The following is a 23,277-nucleotide window of genomic DNA, read 5'->3' on the forward strand; positions in this document are numbered from 1 at the left end:
GGCCACTGCCTGCCATGGCCTCTCAGGGATCTGGTGTGGGATGAGAGGTTCTTTGGGATTCGCCGCGCGCCTCTCCTGACATATGGAACAGTTTTCCACCGTGGCAGCTATGTCCTTGCCCATGCCTGGCCAGAAGAGGGCGTCCCTTGCTCTCTGCTTACTCCTCTCAATCCCCATGTGCCCAGTGTGGATTCTCTCCAGCATGTTGTTTCTTAGGGCTGTTGGCACTATAATTTTGTCACCTTTGAAGATGATGCCATGGGAGTGTGAAATTTCATCTCTGAAAGTCCAGAAGTCCAAAAGGGTTTTGGGGCATTTTTTTCTGTCCTCAGGCCAGCCATCCTGCACAGTTTGCTTCAGCAGGGTGAGCTGCGGGTCGCATCCTGTTGCAGCCTGTATCTCTGAGAGTTTTTTGTCACTTACTGGGAGGCTGTTTATCACTGAGTGGATCTGGTCCTCCATGCCTTCACTCAGCGTGCTGTCTTGGTCGGGCAATGGTTTCCTGGACAGTGTGTCGGCCACAGGTATGTCTTTTCCGGGCCGGTGCACAATCTCTATGTCGTATCTCTGCAGCTGTAACAGCATGCGCTGCAGACGAGCAGGGGCTACAGAGATTGGTTTCTTCAGTATGTGCTCCAACGGCTTGTGGTCCGACTCTACGATGACTCTCCTGCCGTATATGTACGTGTGGAAACGCTTGCATCCAAACAGCACTGCAAAGAGCTCTTTTTCGATCTGTGCATAGTTGACTTCTGTTGGGGTCAGTGTCTTTGAAGCATATGCTATTGGGTGTCCGTCCTGCATCAACACAGCTCCCAAACCATACTTTGATGCATCTACCTGTAGCCGTAGCTCCTTGGTCGTGTCGTAGTATGCCAGTATGGGGCCTGGTTCTCTGGTTATGAGATCTTTCATTTGCTGGAAGACTCTGTCGTGGGTCTGATCCCAGATGAACTCTGAGTCTTGTTTGAGCAGCTGACGCAGCGGTGCGTTCACCTCTGATAGTCGTGGTGCGAATCTGGACAGGTAGTTCGCCATTCCAAGGATTGTCTCAAGCTCATTCTTATTCTCAGGAGGTGGCATGTCCTTTATGGCCTGCAGTTTCTTTGGGTCTGGCTGGATGCCCTCCCGGGTGAGTTTGTGTCCAAAGTAGCTCACTTCTGTGGCACCTATGACACATTTCTCTGGATTGAGACGTGCTCCCGTGTGCGCTCAAGCATGGCACGGAGGTTCTCGTCGTGTTCCTCCTTTGTCCTGCCAAACACGAGGATGTCATCCACGATGGCTGCCACTCCATTGAGCCCTTCATACGTCTCATCGATTTTCCTTTGGAAAATGTCCTGTGCTGATATTATCCCAAAAGGAAGGCGCAGAAAACGGTACCTGCCAAAGGTCGTGTTGAAGGTGGTGAGGAGCGATGACTTGGTGGTTAGTTGGATGGCCCAATAGCCTGAGCGAGCATCCATGACACTGAAGTACTGTGCTCCTGCCAGCTTTGGTGTGATGTCATCCAATGTTGGAAGCGGGTAATGAGGTCTTTTGATGGCTTTGTTTAATTCGCGAGGATCGAGGCATACTCTGAGCTTCCCAGTACGCTTCTCTGCGACCACCAGTCCGTTTACCCATTCTGTGGGTTCTTTTACTTTGATGATTATGCCGTTTTTCTCCATGTCATCCAACTCCCGTTTCAGTCGTTCCCGCAGTGTGAAAGGGATCCTCCGGGGGGGGCACACAACGGGCATGGCGTCTGGGTCAATGTGTAAGTCGCATTCTCCTGGGAATTTCCCTATGCCCTCGAACACATCGGCAAACTCCTCCATGACATTTGTGATCTGTACTGACATGACCAGCTTGACTAGGTTTAGATCCAGGCATGCTCTCAACCCTAGGATGGGGGGTGCTGCAGTGTCTACTATGTCAAATGTCAGCATCTTGTGAATGCCTTTCCACCTGCACTTCAACTGGCATGTGCCCTTGATGTTGAGTTTTTCTCCTCCATAGCCAGATAGTGTGCGTGTGGGCGGTGCCAAGCTAACCTGCTTAAAACACTTCTTAAACAATCGGGCAGGGATGACGTTAGCAGTGGCTCCTGTGTCAAGCTTAAAACTCACGGTGTGATGCAGTGAGCCTACTTCTACGTCGGCGTAAGCCTGTTCATCGGCCTCCCCTTCGTTGCACTTTGTTATGGAATCTATGAATAGCTCCGCTTCATCGCTTGGAGTGTCAGGGTTAATAGAGTACACTGGGTTGGGTTGGTGTGGTGCTTGTGAACGGCATGCTTTGGCAAAGTGGTTCATTTTATTGCACTTTTTGCACCTCTTCCCTTTTGCAGGACACTCCTCCTTCTGGCTGTGTGCTCGTGCACATCTTCCACACACTTTTCCCATCTTATTATAATGAGGTGCCCTCCTATCTTTTTGCTGCGTACTCTGGCGCTTAGCGGATACTGCATGCGCGGGCGCTGCTCCCTGCAGGCTAGTGTGTGGGTCAACCATGGCTTTCAATTGCTCCCGTGCGATCTCATAGGAGCGTGCAATGTCTATGGCTTTTTCTAGAGTCAAATCTGACCCTTGGCTCAGCAGCTTTTCTCTGACTTGTGGGAAACTGGTTGCGAAGACAATCCTGTCTCGGACCATTTCATCACTGTTAACATAGCCACACTGCTTGACGAGTAACTTTAACTCGGTCACAAAGTGTTCAAATGACTCCCCTTCACCTTGGAGTCTTTCATTAAACTTGTATCTGGCGAAAATGGTGTTCGTTTTCGGCATGAGGTACTGTTCAAACCTGTCGAGATATGTGGTCAGCTTTTTAGCTTCTTCATCCGATAGCTGCCATGTGTTATAAATGTCCCTGCCTCTTTCTCCGACCCACAGAAGAAGATAGCTGCACTGGGTCTCCTCGGGCTTGCCGCTTAGCGGGCCGCTAAACATTAGCTTCACATGTTGTACGAACCTCCGCCAGGCATCGGGAAGATTGGCTGAATCCCAGTCCATCCGTGGTGCAGGAACTCCCGACGAATCCATTTCGCTCTGTCGGTGGGCGTTTAGTTCGATTTACTCTGACACCATGTAATATTCTGTCTCAAACTTATGAATAACGTGTTCATAATCTGCTTCGTGAGCCACCATTATCTTTATTGCCGCTCGTCCATTTCAACATACAACACACCCACTTTCGTGACAGCAAACACTCCCCGTTGCCACTACGGTGGACCACAAGGGACAGTAAGCACGGAGTGCAAACATTATCAGCAATACAACACCGTGGTTATACTACTCTGAAATAAAGATCTGATAGATTTATTGTTTTAGATTGCTTAGAAAACCAAATCTTGCCAACAAAAGTTTGTATAGGAGATGCCAACAGCCTGTGGAATGAAGTGATATTAGGTTGATTCATAAACTGCATACAAACCCCTGATGGTATTGAGCCAAATACTTTTGTATAATAATGACGATTTATAGCTAAATTGAAACGTAAACAAAATTCTTCATAGGAGAAGCATACCATTTGAATCAAATAATTGGTTGACTAAAACAATGTTATTCCTAAACCAACTAAGAAGAAAGATTTTCTTTTAAATAAAATATCCTTGTTATTTGAGATATAATAATTGTGTGGACTAAAGTTATGCTTGTAAATAAGAGTCCATGCTAAAAAAGCTTGATGATGAAAAGCAGAGATTTTTATAGAGATTTTATCAATATCAAAATTACAGTTAAGGAAAAATTCAGTGCCACCTAACTTAGAAAACATGAACACGGGTATAGTATTCCAATTTGAAGTAGGATTAGTAATTATCTAAAATTCTTCATCAAATACCTAAAAACACAACGTGCAGAAGAAGTTGAGCTCGCAGCAGGAAGCATTAATTTTGTAAAACTGATGTGATTCAGCTTCAGTGGACACATGACACTCTGATAGTTACACTCATTGACTGTAGAAAACAATGGTTACACTGACGTGTTAATGTGGTTCTGTGGTTATTATTCAAATCATGTTTTTAATGTAAACCAGAAGTAAAATGATAGTTATGGTGTGTTAATACGACCATAACACACCACTTTAAATTTAAACACATCGATTTGAAGTTGTCCTTCACATGAATCTGATTTTTTTTTTTCTCCCATTAGCAACTGAACTATAAACAGCTGTAATGGGGAAAAAAAATACTTATGAATATTATTAGGGCAGTACTCAAGCCCAGACATTTTATAATCAAATAATAATCATGACCACAATAATAAAGAAGTGAAGAAAAGAACACAAAATAAAGAAAAAAAGCTTTAAACTTCAAAGCAGATGATGTCACACCAGAGTTTATTTAGAGGCATGTGTACTCAGCCCAACACTTATATCTATGAACGGTTTTCAAACGCTTTCTTTAACAAAGAGAGTAAATTCTCAGGAAACAAATACATATTCAAACACAACGGGCAATAACACAGCTAATCCAGACAGTGTCAGGAGTCATGTCTCAGCAAATGATGTGAGGCCACTCCTGGACCAATTGCTAAACACAGGAGCAGCGGCAGCACTTCCGGTCTGATAACGCAGAATACGCCACCACAAAGGATTTGTAATTTTGTAGAGAAAATCATCAACCTTTACTCGGTGTAGAACTGAGGTTTTGCCAGGACACTCCTGTCACTAGCAGAAAAACAAACTGAAAATGTCGCAAGAAATGTCACCGTCAATACTAATGTCGATAATGTTCACTTTAACAACTGGCAGTTAACCATCCCATTGTTTCAGGAGTAATGTATATCGATAACCTTGAATCGTTTTAAAACAAAGAAAAATACAGATACTTCAAGTTGACATCAATAAAAGTTTTTACGTTTTACACCCTAATTTCTGTTTGTTTTCACTGTAAGTTGAATAAATACATGTTAGTTGTTATTCAGTTCAAACTGTGGGTAGAAAATGCTGTGTGACCTGTTCTCTAATGTTTGCCCCTTTTTGTTTTGTATAAGTTTCTCCTTTTTGTTATTTATTCCTGTAGCTGGTGTGGAATTCACTTTTTCACAAAATTATTTTAGCCCTCTATAGTGTTGATTTTAGTTTTTCACAGAAAAGACTTGTTTTAGATTTCAATTAATAACTTATCATTTTAACAAACAAGCCCTGCGACAGACTGGCGACCTGTCCAGGGTATACAGAATGTATTTTTAGTGACACAGGACACAAACAAGGAAGCAAGATGTATAATTAGGATTATTTATAATAAATATGAATTTATTACTGCAATTTCTTTAACCACAGAGAATAACTAAATCCTTCAGGATAATGTCACATCAATGCACTGAACTCACCATGTTATCCCTCTAACAGAGCCTCCAGATGTTCTCACTGTAATTTCCCCTCATGAATGAATTTATGCTTGCACTAATCTGAATGTTCGGGGGGAATCAAACGCATTTTACTCACAGTACTCAAGCTGACTACCTTTGTTTGAATGACGGCGTACTCACAACGCGGAGGCTTAAAAACAGCCAAATCTTGTACCCAGTCCTATATAAATACATTTTAAAACTTATTTTAGCGCATATATTTTTTGTATATTTTGAAATACATTTCAAAATATCTATAGATATCTCTATCTCTCGCCCTATGACAGCTGGGATAGGCTCCAGCACCCCCCGCGACCCTGAAAAGGATAAGCGGATACATGAATGTGAGTCCCACAGCCTAAGTAAACTATCTATACACATAATGCTTACATAGCAAATGCTGGCAGTTGAAAAAGATAAATAAATAGTATATAAGTCAAATGTGATTCCATGCACTAGTGACGTGGAATAAAAATTTGACCTTTGACCTTTAACTCGGGCTCGAATCATTTCCAGTCAGCTTTGATGGGATTCTGCAGCCACACACTGATCTATTTCCCACAAACACAGAGACTTCTGTCAACAATGAGCTTAAAGTGTCACATATTGCAGTTACTCTGCATCATGCATTGCTGATGATGTACTTTTTGAATACCACACAATCTTACAAGCAGGTGGGGCTGTCTCCATACATATAAGATCAAGATTACTTTGTGCCAAGAAGACAGGATGGATCCATGCTTTCATGTTGTTTATGTCAAATTCTGACCCCATCAATCTAACATCAGAGCTAAAATTGAGACTAATCAGATTAGATAAGTTTTTCATTTCAAATATCTTTTATTAGAAGCAAGTATCTAGCTATATAGATAACAGTTTTTCAATCTTCTATTATCTAATATTGATAGACCTGCAGAATCTTACTCTTCTTTGGTGACAGAAGTGGCGCCCGGTGTGGTCTTCTGCAGCTGTAGCCGATCTGCTTCAAAGCTTGATGTGTTATGCATTCTGAGATGCTCTTCTGCATTGATTGTAACAAGCTATGTTTTCTTCCCATCAGCTTGAAGCAATCAAATTGTTCTTATTTTACACAGAAAACTGCCACTGGATATTGTCTCTTTTTCTAGTCTCTGTAAACTAGTGATGGTTATGTGGGAAAATCCCAGTATCAGCAGTTTCTGAAATACCTTAATCTTACAGAGAATATGATGATTTTATGGATAATTAAAGTCAGTCATATATCCACAAACACAACAAGCTGAAAGTCAGTGATGCTGCTCGGTTTGCAGTCCTGAATATCACGGCACAAGCAGGATTCACTGCACTGTTAATGTTAGCTATGTTATATTGTTGCCTCTGTTCGGTGGGGTCGAGCCAAACTGACTTTAACGTGTGTTTGAATGAGCTGACGGTTCACTCGTTAAGCTGAAAGAAAGATGCTTTAATCACAGGAGTCACACATGTGTCCACTCTACCATCTGGGAACTCTTCTTGTTTAGCACTCGTAATAACAAAAACACTAAATCCTGCTTCTCTTGTGCTGTTTTGTAGCAGTGTATACACCTGAGACTGCCACCTGTCTGTTTGTCCTGCACTCTCTCTCTTTTTCTTTCTCTCTGTAATAAATGTATGAACATGTATTTATAAGTTACACTTGTGTTTGAATCCTGCAGCTTATCACACACTTGATTTCCATGTGTGACAACTGCAGGTGTCCAGAGTGAGGACAGACTGAGGGACCCACTGCTGCACATCACCTGTGAGGCTTTGCACCCCTGATGATCCACCAGGACAAACTCAGCAGTGTGTGAGGAAGAGGAGGAGGAAGAGCCAGCAGCAGCTGACAGATGGAGAGAATAGACAGACTGTTCCCTGTTTGTGAAGGACTGCTAGAAAAGTTTAAAATAACTAATTGTCTGTCCTGAATCAGTCTTATTAGGTAATGTTCAAATATTTTTACCATTCCAGTGTTTTCAGTGTGGGAGAAAGTACTCAGGGCCTTCAAGTTGAACACTATGAAAGGCAGCAACAAGTGTAATATTCAGAAACCTAAAGTATGTATCAGCAGCAGAATGGACCTAAAAAAATGTTTGTTTCAGTTCTATGAAGCTTTGAGTATTTTGGATTAGTAGTACTGCTGTGTTTGTTGCATCATATTGCTGTAATTGTTTATATGCTTTATATATTCTGAGGTAAGTTGATCTATAGTGTTATATCATATTCTATAAGGATGTTATGTGTTTCTGCCCAGTTTGACCCATTTAGCAGAAGTCAGCCTGTTTAAGGCTCTGATATCTATTCTGTATGACTTAAAGCAGTTATGACATGGTCTGATTTTCTCACCCAATAAAGGACTGTTTAATATATCAGTCTACTCTTCATTCTATCAGACACAGTTATCACAGCTTGTACATTTTGTTTTTACACATATGTAAGCATTGAGCCAAATTTAGTAATGCCAACATATTAAAAGAACAATATTTGTCTCTTATATATAACACATCTATATATACACTGTAAAATATGTTTGTCTTTGAGTGAAGATTTAAGGTAAAGGAAATTTTAATAAACACAACTTGAATCTCAGTATTTGACACAGAGTTAAAGTTCACTGCTGGTATAACTAAAAATGATTAATAGAATAACTTTAATATTGAAAATGTTTTGTTCATTTGTTTTTGTTTCTACATGAGCTTTGATCATTCTCTGTAAGATTAAGGTCAGCTATTGAACGGCGTATATTTTAAAGTAAAGGCTTTAAAACCAAATTAGTACAAACGTCACTAATGTCACATAACTTTGCCGACATGTGGCCAGCAGTAATGTTTTAATGTTCTTCGTTATTAAACATTTGCACATAAATAAGTGACATAATATTCAGTACTTAAAGTTTACTCTTCGGGAGCCCCTCATCCGCCGTTTTTTTTTTTGTTTTTTTTTTTTTCGGCAAAATTATCCACACCCAACGCCGCGCTATGAATTCTGGGATATGTTGGGCCACGAAGTCTACACCGCCACAGCCTTAAAATTCAGGGAAATGAAGTACACATTTGAGGGCCGCATTTCGAGCAGCCTTCGAATTGGGACAGCCTTTGTCGCGTCGCTGTGACGTAATCGGCCTTAAAATGCGGCCTTTAAGGCTGCAGACCCTGAATTGGGATACAGCCCCTAGGTACAAAATCTTTAGGAGCGCAAACAAGGACTTCAGTTTTTACCTCATTAAGTTGAAAGTTATCTGCAATCCAACCTCTAAACATCCAAACATCCTCTAAAAATCCAGCTATGCAAAACCTTGGAAACATCTTAGGGCTTAAAAAGGAGATATATAACTGAATATCATCTTAATATCAGTGATAAGAAATGTCGTTAAAAGTGCTCAATAAGAGCTGAAGAGGGAGTATATAGAATAGAAACAATAAAGGCCCCAAAACAGAACCTTGTGGCACACCATGGGCAAAAAAAAAAAGGTAGAAGAGGACCTATACTTAGAAGTAGCCACAGAAAAGAATTGTTCACGCAAGTTAGATGCGAACCAGTCCAAAGCAGACCCTGATATACCCACCCAGTGTCTCAGCCTATCTAGCAGAATTTGATGGTCAACAGTATCACAGTATCAAAGTAAGGTCCAACATCAGCAAAACAAAGCTTTCTCCTGGATGTTACTGGAGACTCATAAGAAATGCAGTTTCAGTAGAGTGAGCTCTACGAAAGCCAGATTGAGTCTCTGAGTCTCAGCTAATGATTGGTCCTGCGGTGGTTTCACATTGATTACAAATTGTTCTGGTCTATGTTCATGTTATTGTGACAGCTAAACTGGATTCCTGTGCCAGAGTTACAGGCTAGCAATAGTATGTGTTCATTCACCCTGTTGCTGTAGTGTTGTATATGGATGGGGGCATCCTGGTACACGGAGAAGTTGGATCCGTTCTTCAGCTTCTCTGAGGTTAACCGGCGATTCACCATGTGGTAATAAAGAGCATTCAACAGATCTCCAGGAGAGTGACAACAAACACACAATCGCTCATGGCTCCTCACATAAGGAGCATGAAGTTGCAGTGAGTGGGTCATTTTATTTTATATGCTGGAAAAGTGCAGAAAATAGATTTCTTCAAGTCAAAGACTGTGGCATATAATTTCATTTTTGCTTGATGCAATGTGCCTACAATTAAAAGATTAAAACTAAAAAAATTTTTTTGAAAAGAGACTTTCTCCATTTGATTATGATTCCTATGATTCCATAGAAATGCTTTATTTATGCACATCTGTACCGAATCAAATGACTTGTCTTTAAATGAAACTAAATAATTTAAGATTGTCGACTTTTTTGTAACATTATGTTTAATTTTTAAAAAGACTTGATTAATTTAACAGATTTACCATCAATGTGCGACACCATGAGCATCTGCGCCTGGGTTAGCCCCTCCTGGAGATTGTAAAAGTGGATGGTGCTTTCAAAGGTTAGGAAGCCCACGTGAGTCCCCAGGCAACCTGCAGCAGAAAACATTCTGTCAACCTGGTTTCTGCCTGTGACACCTGTTAACTCATTCACTGCCAGCCATTGGCAGTGAATGAGTTAAACCCATTGACTCATTCACTGCAATTGACGGCTATAGACGTCAATGGCAGTGAATGAGTTAATAATCAGCTTGATTAACTGACAAACTCATGAAGCCGCAACATCAGGACTCACCAATCCCGGTTCTTACAGTTTTTCTCAGTCGCTTTGGTGCGTTTCTCAGATCAGAATTTAAATTCTCATAACTATTAGTTCAACCTCCACAACACTCAGTCATTTGTGCACATCATAGTAGCAATTTCTCCTCTCTCTGAACAAACTGCAAATGATTTTGGACTTGAATCAGTTGCTTCCATACATTTCCCTGCTGCTTTCTGACATTTCCATTTGCTTATGTCATGTCAGTCAAAAGTAATCATACCTATGGATGCTGAATAGTCGTTCCCAATAAAACTAATAGTCATACATCCATTGCTTGAGTCATCACACACAAAATTGTTGAACTAGTTATCACATGCCAAATATTGGCCATCTGTCAAGCAAATCCTATACCTTTCTGTATCATTTTTCCTGGAAATGTCTCCGAAATTGAACAATTGATCTCAGGTGAATTACAGCTGTCACTCATGAGGAGGCGTGTGAAAGTTTAGTTGTAACCAATGACAAACAACTTGTTCACTGTCAATTATGGATGAATCCTGTGAATCCCCAATTGGCAAGCATATATAAACTGCGCAGGAGCTAGTGTGTACCATTTCTACACTTCTGTGACACAAAATGGAAGGTCAGCACCGTGGAAGAGGGGTGAGGATGCGGGGAGGAAGGGGAAGAGGGAGAAGAGGCAGATATAGGCGGATTCCTAATGAAATAAGGGCTACAATTGTGGACCATGTTGTCAATCACGGCCTCACCATGGAGGAGGCTGGTCGAAGGGTGCAACCCAATATTGGAAGAACTACTGTCAGTTCAATCATTCAAACATTCCGTAGGGAAAACAGGTATGCAAACAGTAATACACTGTACTGTACTGTGCCATCTCAGACACATCACATGTTACTGTACTGTATTTGCAATTTCACAAAAAGTTCACTCTGCACCACATAGGATTGTAAGACAACCTCGCGGAGGCGGAAGAGGGCCCCTTTTTACCCCACAGCAAGAAGAAGCCATTTATGCAATGGTCATTGCAAACAATGCAATAAAGCTGAGAGAAATACAAAGCGCTGTCATAGAGAATTACACGGTATTTGGCAATATTGAATCTGTTTCAATTTCAACAATTGACAGAGTACTCAAGAAAAATGAAATCCACATGAAGCAATTGTATAAAGTGCCATTTGAACGAAACAGTGACAGGGTGAAGGAGATCCGTCACCAGTATGTGCAGGTAAAGCTGGTCTTCTATGTTCTGCACTGCAAACTGTTTTACAGTACTTCGTAGTTTCATGCAGTACACTTGCAATTCCACAGCACATACTCTACAATGTGTTTTACCAAATGCATGCATTACTGTTTGTTACTGTACACAGGCATATTGTGACATTGCATTTCTGTCTCTCTCTAAAGCGTGTACTGGAGCTGGAAGCCAGGGAAACACTGCACACATTCATATATGTTGATGAGGCAGGTTTCAATCTGGCCAAAGGCAGAAGGCGTGGAAGAAATCGCATTGGACAGAGGGCAACCACTGAAGTCCCTGGTCAGCGCGGAGGGAATATTACCATGTGCGCAGCCATCTCAGACAACGGCGTCTTCACCCATATCCCCCTTCTTGGTCCATACAATACCCAACATCTCCTGACATTTTTAGACACTCTTTACAGGGACCTAGTCCCTGAGAATGAGAGAGGTGGAGGCCAAGTATGTTGTTGTCTGGGATAATGTCCGTTTTCACCACTCCCATCAGGTCAGAGAGTGGTTTGCAGCACATGACAGAATTCTGGTTGAATATCTCCCTCCATATTCCCCATTCCTTAATCCAATAGAGGAGTTTTTCTCTGTCTGGAGGTGGAAAGTTTATGACCGGCATCCACATGAGCAAATGGCCCTGCTAGCAGCCATGGATGCAGCATGTGACGACATCACAGCAGGGTCCTGCAGAGGATGGATTCGCCACTCCAGGAGATACTTTCCTCGCTGCATTGCGAGGGATAACATCTGTTGTGATGTAGATGAAAATATGTGGCCAGACAGACAGGAACGTCTGGATGTGCCAGAATGATTTACTGTACTGTTACATGTGCTGTTTATTGTTCACATTAGTGCACAGCTCTACCAAATGGGTGATTTTATGTTTACATGTATTCTACTGTGCACAAGTGACTGTAGCATATTTTTCTTTTGCACAATTCTGTAGGATTACAAACACTTCTACACAATGGAAATGTGAAACGTACGTATTCAGTGTCTCAGTTACTCCCAAGACTCCCATAACATCTACAGTGACTTTACTGCACATTTCAGATGGCTGTACAGGTAGGCCATAGTGCTGTCGCCAGCATTTTCAGGTGTCACCAATTGTTTTTGCAATGGGAAACACTGAAATTATAAACTGTCATAGTGGAAACATGACAATGCCATTTGACTATCTTGTTCATAAAGATGGTGTCAAGACTTTTCATTTTGATGGCACTGACAGTTTCATTGACATGGATACTTGCTTTTGAGGTATGGATAATCAATTCTGTGCATGTGATGTGCTTTTGCAGGCTATCCACTAGGTTTTGCAGTTTGCACTAATTGTTTTGGGAAATGCACTAACTGCTGTGCAAATGTTAATGGTGTTCTGAGGAATGCACCAAAGCGACTGAGAAAAACTGTAAGAAGTGATTCAGAGAAGTACTTCAGGTATCCCACTTCCACAGCATTGTGAGGCACATCGAGCACAAACAGGTGGACCACCAGCTGAGGAGGTTGCAACTGAAAAAGATCAACAAAACCAAGAGGAGTTGTGATCATAGATCCCTGAAGAATTAAAAAAATAATAATAAATCCAAATCTTTCTGTATATGAACTTTGCAAGTGTTACTTAAGGGATTACACATGAGCTCACCTATTACTGAACAAGAATTTAAAAAGGCATACAACATTAAGGCCGCAAAACATGATACAACAGTTAAGAGACTGCAGGGAAAATAAACAACAGTGACTGGACTTGTACCATCATTGGCCCGGTAACACAGGTTGCTCTTCCACCTGCACTGGTCCAGAAAGGTGATGAACGGATTGATGTAGGTGTGGCAGGAGCGACAGCACACGATCATGTTTCATGTGATCACTGGTGACTGCTGCAGAGAGGCATAAGGGGGGAAAAGCTCAGAGAAAGCAGGACTAACTTCCAAGAAAAAAAAGACGTGTTTATGAACTCAAACTTTTCATGTGTCATGCCTCCCTTTTTTGGCTTCCACTTTCTTTACTTCCATATCAGGATCCATCCAGAGATGCTCAAACCATCCCCTTTCCTCCCACTAGGTGGTGCTTTTCAAAAAAGGTAACGTTAACTCTGTGTTTTGACTTTAACATTACCACAAAGTTTAGTTCCTCTGGATGTTTCCATGGAAAATTGTTTTATCAGGTACTCATCCAAGTGCTTTCTACAGTGTCACAGATGAGTGATGAATGTATCTCCCACTGAAAACCATTGTGTCCAGTTGAAATCAATCAACTTTTTTAAGGAGAGTGTTAGATGCTGTGCTCATGAGGACAATGGGTTTTAACTTGCAGCACAGCACAAAGATGCCATATTTGATCAATGATCAAAACACTTAATTGAGCAGAATTAAGTGAAAATGGAATCAGCAATCCTCAGCTTGCAGGTTAGGAAAAGTGGAACCAGAAGATATTCAAATACATCTCTTCACAGCTGCTGATGAATTCTACAAAAAACAAAGTTTGTTAAAAACACTTGCAGGTGAATCACCACTGATTTATCAGTGATATCCATTTACTCAAAAATTACTGATAAGTGGATGACTGGAATATATAGTTTATAATTTTAACAATGTTCTGTACAAAATGGGATTTTATATGCCAGATGTGGTATGATGCTTGTGTGATTTTTAACATGACCCTACAAAACTTTACAGTACTCATGCTACTTTACCAAACTTTTGATTACTAGGTGTGCATTTCCTGCTTTAAATGCATTCACTCTTTAGATTCAGAAATCTAAGTGATAAGAGGCCAGAAATGTTTGCACTCGCTTATGAACCCCAATCAATCAATGTCTTGATGCACGCTCAATCATCTAGGTAAGGAAATCTTAAAAAGCTGATTCTGTTTATCTGGATGTACCCTTTTTTGTGGGAGAAACATTTCATCGCTCATCCAAAAAAGGTACATCCAGATGTACAGAATCAATGTTTTGGGGTTAAATCAACAGTGTCACTGCCCTCTGCTAAGGCTGGAGATAATATAATGAGAGAGAATGAATGAGATAACTGACAGCTATCATTTTAATCATCCTGTCTCAGTTGTTTTAACTCATACAATAGTGTCATACAATAATGTGGTAACATCTGGACTGACGTATTTACTGTCAGCATTTTAATCGCTAGTTTAAAGGCTGTAAGTTGCAGCCTGTGGAATTAAAGAAAATATTTTATGGCTACAATATATTCTGCATCATTAACCCTTTAAGACCTACCATAGAACCAAGTCCGCCAGAGCTTATATTATATTTTTACATACTGTAGTGCCATTTTTGGGAGCATTTCAAGTTGATATACATCAATACAACCAATATAGCCCAAATTTTAATAATATGTATGCATTAAGTGTATAGTAATGACATAAATTGCAAAAAAGTGCAATAAACGGCCAAAAAATTGAAAATCTTTTTTTTTTTTACATATATTTCTAATTAGAGAAATTTAAGCGGCGTATCCCTCAAAACTGTAAATACATAAAAGTTGCATAAAATAGTTTCCCACCACAGGAAATTTATTTTGAGTGTCTTCATATCTTTATTTTTTAAATACACCAATTTTTATATACTGCAGAAAAAACGAAAATAAATATTATAATGCAAATTTGCAAAAAAAAACAGAATATGCATCAAAATAAACTATTTCCAGCAATGCAATTTGAGTCCTAAGCATCCCAGAAACGACACAGAAAGTCATAAAGTCAAACATAACTTTTAAAAACACCAGTACAAGCTCATAAGGCCCTGATGGTAAAAAACTACATTTCGTACATTACGTCACTTCCTGTTTCGGGTAGGTCATGGCGGAAATGCGATAGTTCGCGCTGATGGACGTAGGAAGTGTTACGAACATCTGATCGGATCGGCAAAGCATGTTTCTGGAATATTATGTTTTTGTTGCTGCAAGTGCTTTTTATGCAATTTTTGCAAAGCCATATGTGGAAGGAAACTGTGGCCTAGGGCAAGCTGATGACATAAGATGTAAGTACAACTCCTCCAGTTTCATACGCAAAAAAAATAATTGTGCTAGCTTAAGTGGTTGCAGTGCTATCTGGATTTAAAAATAGTTACGCAAAACGGAGCGTGCCCGCTCCGACCAGCTTTAAAGGGTTAATGATATAATCTATAGTATTGATACTGCATTAAGATGTTTATTAAAACCTGCTGACTTTACATTAACCTTTTTATTACAGGTACAGCTAAGACCATTTTATACACATTGCATTTTGTGCTCAGTAAAGAGTTAAAGCTCAGTCAATTAAAGGTCTCAAGCTTTGTTTGGCGCGAATGTCCAGGCAATCTATTGTGTAGGTGACTTGGAGCAACAGAAGGTTAAAACTGCATACACGCTTACAAAACACATATAGTACATATAATCTAAAAACAGGCTTGAGTGAAGGCCTGAATGTATTCAGCTTCTTGTTGCAACCTGTGGCATTTGAGTTTACTTAGTAACAGGTGACAGAAGATGGGTCAACAAGAGGACAAGTCCACGGGTATCTCCAGGGGCCCGTTCTTCGTACGTCGCTTACTACATCCAAGATCAAATGACACATCCAAGATCAAATCATCGCGCTAACCGTGAGCTCGCTAATCCGGTTCCCCGAACACACCTGCTGTTGACGATTACTACAGCTGGACGCAGGAATGTGACATCACTGGGTGTCGTAAAAGGGGCTACGCATCGATAGTAGAAACATTGATCGGCAACCCGCTGATTGGTCGGCGAAAATGTCGAAGGGGCGTGCTCGGTATTTTCCGGCAGCAGAGCAAGAACTCATGAGTGAGGGATTACAGGAGTTTCAGAGTTTAATTAAAACGCAAGAGAACACTGCAAAGGCTGCAAAAGCAAGGAGAGAGGGCTGGCAGAAAGTTGCTGACAAATCAAACTCGTAGGTAATTTAATAATAATAATAATAATGGATTGGATTTATATAGCGCTTTCCAAGGCACCCAAAGCGCTTTACGATACCACTATTCATTCACTCCCACATTCACACACTGGTGGAGGCAGCTACGGTTGTAGCCAGGCTGCCATATCGCGCCATCGGCCCCTCTGGCCAACACCAGTAGGCGGTAGGGTAGATCTATCATATGACACTATATTGTCCAATATCATATGGCATTATATTATATTATAATATGTTATATTATATCCCCTTTCACATTAGAGCCACAACAGGACCCACAAGAACATGGGAACAAGTAAAAGTGGAATACAGGAGTATTCTACAGAATGGTAATATTTATCTCTTAGATTGCTTTGCGTCTCTTGGCAAGGTAATACTGGCCTGTAATACTCTGTTAGTTTGTTCATAACAGCAACCAAGAAAAGGGCAGAGGAAAAAAAGACAGGTGGTGGTCCTGCACCCCCTCGTCAACAAGTTGGTTAAGTAAATAATACCCTCACGGGAATATCGATATCTCTCTATGAGCACACTGTCGCGCTGAGCTAAAGGATCCTGTCTATCCCGCAATATACGCTGAATTCTGAGGACTCTCCTTATCAATCTTGCACCTTCCGCAATGGGTTGGTCGCGTATACGGACAGGACATGGCTGCGACAGGCTTCCCAAATCCACCTTCGCTTTTATAGCCGTGGTCTCTCATCTTGATTACACGAAGTAATTTACAATTACTACTCTGAAATATGAATTACATCTGTAATAATCACATACATGTAATAGAATGTTAATAGTTCATTTCCCTTTTTTAGGAAATGACCTGTATGTATCTGTGTGACATCAATAAAAGGATCAAGTGCTGCATTATCTTTAGTTACATTGATAATATTTATTTATGGTGAAACAGTGGAAAAATATCGCTGTTGCTTTCGTATAAATGAAGCGGACATACCTGCGTGGCCGCGATCTAATCCTGTTTACATAAAGTAAACCTGCTCCCGAGCAGGTTTACGCTTACGGCTCTGTTGCTATGACAGCAAGTCCCGGATGAGCTTCGGGGAACCGACTGATCCAGGATCACGCGAAATCGTCAACAATCTAATCCGGCTAACCTACTTAGCGAGGTACGAAGAACGGGCCCCAGGGCCTGAAATCATCGCCATATTTGGGAAAAGATGTTAGAAAGAGGAACTTCTGTGTCTGACCTTAGCTCTAAAAATTGTCTCATTGTCTGTACAAGATGCAAATGATGTTCTTAGAAATACAAAAATATGTTATAGAACGTGTAACGTTGGGTTGTGTTGCGTGGTTGAGAGGAGGCGGCAAAACACCTAGCAGGCTAGTCGGAAGAACACACACCCACGCTGGTATCGGTAATCCACGGTGGTTCTTTAATACGCCTTCTTCAACAACCATATAACGGCTGAACGGCTGCGGCTCAACAACATAACACCCAGCGCTCATACAACCCAAGTGTTGCAAACAAAACAAAACAAAAGGTCTGGAGAGGAAAACATAAATCCGTCCCTCGTTAAGCACAAGCGTGCAGGCACGTGTCCTCATAATCCCAGAGAGAGAGAGCAGTGGCACAAACTGATGACACCATCAACCCTCGACTTGGGTGTCTTAAAGGGACACCACACCATAGTGGCTGTTACAAACGCAAGAGGGGGCATCAAACCCTGATGATATATAAACCATTCTCTGTGTATTTTTGGCAGAAGAAGTTCGCAGATGTGATGGTGTGTACTTCTTCCCACACGTGTGTTCTTAATGAACTCTTCATCTGATTGCACTCAACTGGGGCCTCCATTGGTTTGTTTTTGTGCCACTTGTCGAATTTGGGACAAGCCATTGCTCAAACACTGTGACAGGTGAGACCTGAGTTTGGGAACCGTGCCTGGTAGGTGGAGCTGGTTTTTGTGCCTTTTATAAGCTCAGGTATAGGCAAATAGGTATTCTTTGGAGCAAACCCGAAGCTGTGAATGCTTGGTCCAAGCCGTGCAAGTTGGCACTTAACTTTTTTTAATAAAAGCTTGATGCGGGCCCCCTAGCCTTCTGTTAGAACGGTAGGTCATAGAAAATGTACCACTTGAGTTCTGGCTGTTTAGCAGAGATTTAAAGTTATTTGCACCCTTGTAGGTGGGAAATATTGCGTTACTCCGGCAGAGAAACGTGTAGTGGACTCCACTGCACCTGACCAATATTTATTAGGGTGTGATGCGAACTTGTGGACAGGTAAATAAACAATACCATTGAAGTCAGGTGGGAGGGATACTCCTGCTGCGTTTTACTGTCCAGTGTAAGTCATCTCCTCCTTTCATTTGCAGAGTTCTGAGCTGCTAACCCCTCTTTGCCAAGTGGACTTCTGGCTGCGGGCCGAGGACCCGATACATCATTGTATTTTAATTTGTTTTAACCTGGTGTAATTTGACATATTGTGACGGCGGCCGATTTTGTTTGGTTTACTAGTTTTATTTTTCTGTATCAGTAGGCACTGCAGATATAGACTTTATATGTATATATAGTAGTGAGCTCAGACAAGGAGGAGACAGAGGTATCATTTGGTCTTGCTTCCCGCGAGCTAGTAAGGGAGCACAGCTGTTTATTATCGTCCCCGACAACCCCATTACCCAACACAAAGTCCCGCAAATGTCCAGGTGCCCTCTTTCGTCGCACAGGCCGATCTCGACCAGCAGGGGAAGAGTTACTTGGAATTAGAACGGGTGCCACCAGCATCCCCTGCCCTGGCGCCTGCTGGAGCGGGCGGTCAGTACGGTGAGAGTCTGTCCTGGTGCAACACCAGCATGCGCCCCAGGCCTGGCATGCGGATCCGGTACACCACTTCTGTTAGCCGCTCCACGACCTCCGCCAGCCCTTGCCAGTGGCTGCACGGCTTGGGGGACACTCCTCTCTTGCGAACCAGGCAGTACACCCAAACCTTGTCGCCAGGCACGAAAGCTCCCCCTCGGCACCTGGTGTCACCGGCTCTTCTCTGTTGTACTCCGGCGCTGGCCTGGGCCTGGCGGGTGTAGTCATGAACCACCCGCAGCCACTCCCTCAGCCTCCTGCAGCAGTCCATGGCCACCAACACGTGCCGGTTGCCTGACTTGGTAACGGGGAAAGGCCCTAGGACCTCCACTCCCACTCTCTCCATCGGGCCCCCCACCAGATACTGCTGCAGGGGGGCAGTGGAGCGTTAAGTGGGGCCCTTCCGTGCCGTGCAGGTGTCACAGCAGTGCACATGAAGTTCCACATCCTGTCGACAACCAGGCCAGTAGAACCGTCCCCTGAGACAGCGGAGAGTTTTGGCATTCCCATAGTGGCCGGCCCCCACCAAGCTATGGACAAGCTCGAGCACCTGCGACCGCAGCGACCGAGGCACCAACAGCTGCAGGAGATCCTTGCCCTGGCCGGGGGCCCACTGATAGGTTTGTAGCTTGCACCTATCCGCTGGAACGTTGAAGACAATATAATTACACTGCAAAGTAAATATTTCTAAGCATAAATGACAATCAAAAATACAAACTCTAACACCCACCATCTCCTGTATAGGAGGCCGTTATGGGTCTCCAGATTGTTGTACTGGGAGTAGTAGCCATTCACAAGGCCCAACACCCACGTCCAGTCTGGGCGTAGCGCCGCTTCCAGCCAGGCCCCCACCTGAACCAATGTCGCGTCAGCCTCCTGTTCCCAATTCAGCTGCTACGTGGTCAATGGGAGCCATCCCCCTCCGCTGGCTGCAGCCTGAGCAGCAGCGACGCCCAGTGCCTCCTGGACCCGCTACTCCTGTCGTTTTGAGAGGAGCAGTCAATGTGGATGGGACGGATGGGATGAGCAGAGCCGGTGTGAATGGTGTACTGAACCAGCTGCGTCTGCCTGCAGTCTTCGTCACAAGCGGCAATGATGTCCACATTCTCGTCCAGGAAGCACTTCAACCGCTGGCGCTGGGCAATGGTGAGGCCTACGCTGCTGCGCTGCCACAGGTCATCAACAGCTTGGGTTGTCTCAGTCGAGGGAGGTGTTGGGATTCAGAGATTCTTTTATTGCTACCATATAATCTGCCTTATGAAGAATGTATTAATAACATGTTTTACAGTATCATTTATCAGTAATATTTCCTGCAGGGTTTATAAAATTGCATTGAATATTTCTGTCATCACATTGACCTTTCTATTTTTACAGGTTGAGTTCATTCTATACACAATGCATGAATGTGCTTGGTTAGAGTTGATGTTCCATTCTAGAAGGTTTTAAGCTTCACTGGTGAGAGTGTCCAGATGATACATGCTGAGGGGAGATGAGAACATAGCAGGTTAATTGCATGCACGCTTACGATACACATATTAATCTAGTAGCAGGTCTGAGCGAAGGCCTAAGCATCTTCTGCTTCAGTTTGAGACTGGCTGCAAAGTACTCTACTTAGTGATTAATGACGAGGGTCCATTATTAGCTCTCAGAGATGTTGAGACCTGAAGTTATTACCCTAAAAGGCAAGTAATGTAGAAAAGGGAAGTTATATGTCGGTTTATGGTTATTAGAAGTGTACGTGATGTACCCTTGTCCGCACGAGTTGAACTTTTGCCGGTCTGTCACCATGTATTTTTTAACTGTATTGACGTAGGTGTGATATTTTATCCTATAAAACCAGAACCCAATGTATTCTTGTCAGAGCAAAACAATCCGTATGCTGACGGTTGGTTGTTCTCCTGTGATAATAAAACTCATCGTTTGATTGCACTTTTCCGGAGCCTCCGTCGTTTGTTGTCTGGTCTGAAGTTGATTGATCTCGCAGCAGAGGTTTGTTGAGCCTAGAGGCTGGGGCTGAGGCGAGTAGAGTTGGGGTGAGTAGAGATGGTCCAGAGTCACCGGAGTCCAAAGTCTGTTGAGCGGCAGCTGCCTGAAGCCTGGCTTATCTGTCTCTGGTCCCCTCCGTTCCCTGCCTTTGACCGCACTGGAAGGCCAGAGTCTCTGTACCAAGAGTGATAGCCAGCTTCGCGGTGTCAATGCAGGCCCCCCAGCGGGTCAGCAGATCAAGGCCAATGCACTGGTCTTGGATGTCAGCAAGCCAGAAGTCGTGCACCAGCTTCAGATCCTTCACTCGGATCTGCAACGGTCTCTTCCCCCGCATGTCAGTTCTCTCCCACGTCACCAGCTGGGTGTCGGTGGGCGACCAACCCATCACAAGCAGCCCGGACGTTCCAGGTCGTATTAGGGAAATGGTAGACCCCGTGTCCACCAGGGCCCGGCAGGGCTGGTCCTCAACACAGCAGCTCAGGTAGAGACCCTTGAGGTGCCCGACTAGGCCCACCACCGTGCATCGTTCTTGGAGCGGGGCTGTAAGCTGGAGCGGTGGTTCCCTGGCTATACCGCTCCTTCTCTCGTTTCCTTGAGGCCACATAGTCTGGTCTTTGGGGTGGGTGCCAGGCAGTCGTGCGCCACGTGGCCAAGCTCATCACAGAAGTGGTCGGTCGGTTGACGGGGACGCCTCCAGGGCACCAAGGGCTGCAGCTGGCATATCTCGGTGAACTCCCCCTCCCTGTCGCAGTCTGCGGCTCTGATTTGGGGGTAGTTTGGTGGAGTTACCTGCTGGTTAGGTCGTGAGGCAAGCACCAGCTTGGCCCTTTCAGCCTCAAGGAGCGCCTCACGGAGAGTTCATAGCATGGCCAGCCAGACGTGTTGGCGCAGTCGCTCTGGAAAGAGTCCTCGCAGAAAACCATGCAGGCTAAGCTCCTCACGGGCTGCTGCTGGGAACTCTGGGTAGCCACGACGAGCATATAGCAACACATCAGCTGCAAAGGTGCCCAGGCTTTCCCCTGCCCGACGGCTCCGGTTGGTCAGCTGCTCCCTGCTCTGATCAGTGGAGTGCCGCTGCCCAAATCGCCTCTCGAGTGCCATGGTGAGGGCCTGGAGCTCATGCTGCTCTGCCGGGGCTAGGTCAAGCAGTACCTGCAGTGCATCTCTTTCCAATGCTAGTGCTAGGTGCGTAGCAGCCTCTTCATCACTCCAGCCACTATGCCTGACTTGTGAGAGGTAAGGCTCAAGCGGGGTTAGCCTGTTGTATTTCGGTACCTTAGCTGGTGTTGTAGGCATCACTGCTCGCTGTCGGGGGCTCAGTATGTCGGTCGACAGAGGCAGCCCACGAAGCATTGTCCTAGCGTCTATCGCGAAGGGCCGCTGCGCTCTCTCCACCCAGAAACACTCAGTCACAGAGAACACGTCACCTGTAACCATGGCAACGTAACGCTGCCGCCTGGAACAATATATATATATATATATAGGACATCTACTGGACGTAAAAATATTAGTTGGCATGAATTTGAAGAGTGTAGCATTTTGCACACAGCCTATAAATGTCAACAACAAAAGGAGTGTGTAAAACATCTATATTGTAGTGATGGCAGTATACTCTGTATATTTATACTGGCAGTATGGAAAATGATTATTTGGAAATGCTTAAAATGGAAATGATCATTTACTGTGAGGTGAGGTGTGGTTGGGGTATGGACAGTGTTTGTGCTTTTGTAATGTTGAGGTATGGACAGCTACACACTGAGGCTTTGAGCCCCAGTCCTGCCTGTTCACATTTTATTCTGTAAAAACTAAATTTTCACTGCTTTTAGGACCTTTTTAGTGGGGAGAAAATAGCTAGGATTTAATGATTTAACAAATCTTTTAAATCCTTTGTCCTCCACAATGCTAAATGGCTGGGAGTCCTCAATCACCATGCTAACCAGGTCTTCATCTATTTGAGATTGTTCTCCTGAGGAAAGACAATAAAAACAAAGCACAAATATAAATATCACACACGTAACTTATTACAGTTGTATAATATTGTTATATCATGCTATATTATCATGGCATTCAACATGGGATGTTCGTCTCCTCCTGAAGGCCCGCAACACTGCCTTTAGGTCAGGAGATGCACACGCCTACAGTACAGCCAGGGCTAATCTAAAGAAGGGCATCAAAAAAGCCAAACACCATTACAAAAAGAAGGTAGAAGAACACTTCTCCAACTCCAACCCCCGACGCATGTGGCAAGGACTCCAGACCATCACAGACTACAGGACCACCAAACCCTCCCCCGCATCC

At 43.3% G+C, this 23,277-nt stretch overlaps 1 protein-coding gene across 1 annotated transcript; it reads left to right on the top strand.

Moving 5' to 3' along the window:
- The first annotated feature begins 1,218 nt into the window (after positions 1–1,218).
- On the top strand, positions 1,219–12,572 carry LOC147337403 (uncharacterized). Its single transcript, XM_086264789.1, has 6 exons — positions 1,219–1,229; positions 1,364–1,407; positions 10,637–10,850; positions 10,957–11,239; positions 11,419–11,712; positions 12,561–12,572. Exons 1-6 carry the CDS (start codon positions 1,219–1,221, stop codon positions 12,570–12,572), a joined length of 858 nt encoding a protein of 285 aa, XP_086120915.1.
- Positions 12,573–23,277: the final 10,705 nt, after the last annotated feature.

The sequence above is a fragment of the Aulonocara sp. 'chitande type north' Nkhata Bay genome, linkage group LG2 (assembly GCF_057382095.1).
Source record: "Aulonocara sp. 'chitande type north' Nkhata Bay isolate Kocher_YH1m ecotype deep benthic linkage group LG2, A_spYH_male_GT1.1, whole genome shotgun sequence".
Taxonomy (NCBI): Eukaryota; Metazoa; Chordata; class Actinopteri; order Cichliformes; family Cichlidae; genus Aulonocara; species Aulonocara sp. 'chitande type north' Nkhata Bay.

What these genes read in the sequence shown, in the direction of transcription:
- LOC147337403 (XM_086264789.1), top strand. An exon ending in ACATTCCGTAGGGAAAACAG is followed by an intron (nt 10,851 to 10,956) that starts GTATGCAAACAG and finishes TGCACCACATAG; the next exon opens with GATTGTAAGACAACCTCGCG. An exon ending in TCCGTCACCAGTATGTGCAG is followed by an intron (nt 11,240 to 11,418) that starts GTAAAGCTGGTC and finishes CTCTCTCTAAAG; the next exon opens with CGTGTACTGGAGCTGGAAGC.